General features: G+C 48.0%; 1 protein-coding gene across 1 annotated transcript; it reads right to left on the bottom strand.

Annotated features, from left to right (window-relative positions):
* Positions 1-389: 389 nt before the first annotated feature.
* On the bottom strand, positions 390-1,364 carry LOC149914550 (olfactory receptor 14J1-like). The gene has a single exon (XM_090126423.1). It carries the CDS (start codon positions 1,362-1,364, stop codon positions 390-392), a length of 975 nt encoding a protein of 324 aa, XP_089982549.1.
* Between the last annotated feature and the right edge of the window lie 735 nt (positions 1,365-2,099).

Here is a 2,099-nt window from a genome sequence, read left to right as displayed (position 1 = left end):
TCAAAGCTAAACACAGAAGTTTTACGACGAGCACACACTGATTCCTTCTGCTAAAGTAATATATTGTTCAACCGGCTAATACATTGATCCCATTTGCTAATCAAGCCTATATCAGCTCCACGGTGCCTGCTGGCATCTCATTTGCCTGCAGACACAGAAGTGGAACATGGAGGCTGTGAGAAAGTCAGCACTGAGCCAGAGTTCCTATGGGCTCCAGGAGAAAGAGAGCAAGGTGATGCCTCAGTACAAGTAGAAGGAAGCCAAACATATGTGTAGGACCATGATAACCACTAATGATAACTACACACACACACATATATATGAACAGCAAAGAAAAAAGAAGTGATAAACATAAATAAAAATTATAATCAGTAAGGAACGTAAGTATGTTATTGTACAAACTGAGTCACTGGTTGAGACATGTGAAGTTTATGCCTGCTGAAATGTGACCAGGACATCATTTTCCTCACTGCATACTTGAGCTCCTGGTTCCTCATGCTGTAAATGAGGGGGTTCACTGCTGGAGGCACCACCGAGTACAGAAATGACACCACCAGGTCCAGGGATGGGAAGGAGATGGATGGGAGCTTCAGGTAGGCAGCCAGGCCAGTGCTGACAAAGAGGGAGACCACGGCCAGGTGAGGGAGGCATGTGGAGAAGGCTTTGTGCCGTCCCTGCTCAGAGGGCATCCTCAGCACGGCCCTGAAGATCTGCACATAGGAGAAAAGAATGAAAACAAAACACCCAGATGCTAAAGAGGCACTGATCACAAGAAGCCAAATTTCTTTGAGGTAGGAATGTAAGCAGGAGAGCTTGAGGATGTGGGGGATTTCACAGAAGAACTGGTCCACTGCATTGCCTTGGCAAAAAGGCAGAGAAAATGTGCTGGCAGTGTGCAGCAGAGCATTGAGAACCCCAGCGCCCCAGGCAGCTGCTGCCTTGCTGGCACAAGCTCTGCTGTCCATCAAGGTCCCGTAGTGCAGGGGCTTGCAGATGGCAACGTAGCGGTCATAGGACATGATGGTGAGAATGCAATACTCGGCTGAGATGAAGAAAAAAAAGAAAAAGACCTGTGCAGCACATCCTGCGTAGGAGATGTGCCTGGTGTCCCAGAGGGCATTGGCCATGGCTTTGGGGAGAGTGGTGGAGATGCAGCCCAGGTCGAGGAGGGCGAGGTTGAGGAGGAAGAAGTACATGGGGGTGTGCAGGCGGTGGTGGCAGGCTACGGCTGTGCTGATGAGGCCGTTGCCCAGGAGGGCAGCCAGGTAGATGCCCAGCAAGAGCCAGAAGTGCAGGAGCTGCAGCTGCCGCGTGTCTGCCAACGCCAGCAGGAGGAACTCGCTGATGGAGCTGCTGTTGGGCATCTGCAGTTCCTGGGCATGGAGTCCTGTGCAGAGTGCAGAAGATAATGTCAAGATCATTCTCAGAGGCACTCCTTCTGCTATATATATATATATATTTTTCTTTCTCTCTGCACAATGTTCATTTAGCTCCATAACTTCAATTTAATTTCATGAAGTTTAGCATTCCATAAGCAGAAGACGAGTATGCAGCTTATATATTTTTCTCTTTTTTTATCTTATCCCATCTCCCTGGATATTTTCATCTCTTTCCCTGTCTTTAACCCAACTGCTTTTAAAGCACCCAGTCCCATCCTATGTGCCATTACATTTCTGTTAGAGAAAGCTGCCCGACTGCAGGTTAATTTCATTATTCATGTCTGGAGAATACGACAGTATTGTAATTTTGTTCTATCCTTCAAGAGAGGAGAGGCTGAATGCACATTGTGTGACTGTTCACAGAATGAGTGAGAATAGTGTGAATCAGGAGTCTCAGAGATGTGTTCTAAGTGAACAGCCCCATCTAGATTTCTGCCTCCAGTCCTTTCCCTTCCCCTGCCTTGTCTCTCCTCTTGCACAGTGTCCTTAGAAACATTCTGGCATGCAGTGAATCTGTGAGTCCCCTGCCCCAGGCAGAAGCTGTGGCAGCTGAAGGCCCCTGCCCTGAGGGGGGAAGCCCTCATATGGAACAAGTCATTTTCATAATAAAGAAACACAGACTCTCTGCATCCTGATCTGCAATGGGAAGTCCCTGATTTA

Source organism: Phasianus colchicus, chromosome 29 (genome assembly GCF_987193195.1).
Source record: "Phasianus colchicus chromosome 29, bPhaCol1.hap1.1, whole genome shotgun sequence".
Taxonomy (NCBI): Eukaryota; Metazoa; Chordata; class Aves; order Galliformes; family Phasianidae; genus Phasianus; species Phasianus colchicus.
Note: the sequence above shows the minus strand (reverse complement) of the source record. Positions and strands in the feature narration are given on the sequence as shown.

Excerpts from the sequence above, each read along its gene's own strand:
- LOC149914550 (XM_090126423.1), bottom strand. The coding sequence starts at position 1,364 with ATGCCCAACAGCAGCTCCATCAGCGAGTTCCTCCTGCTGGCGTTGGCA.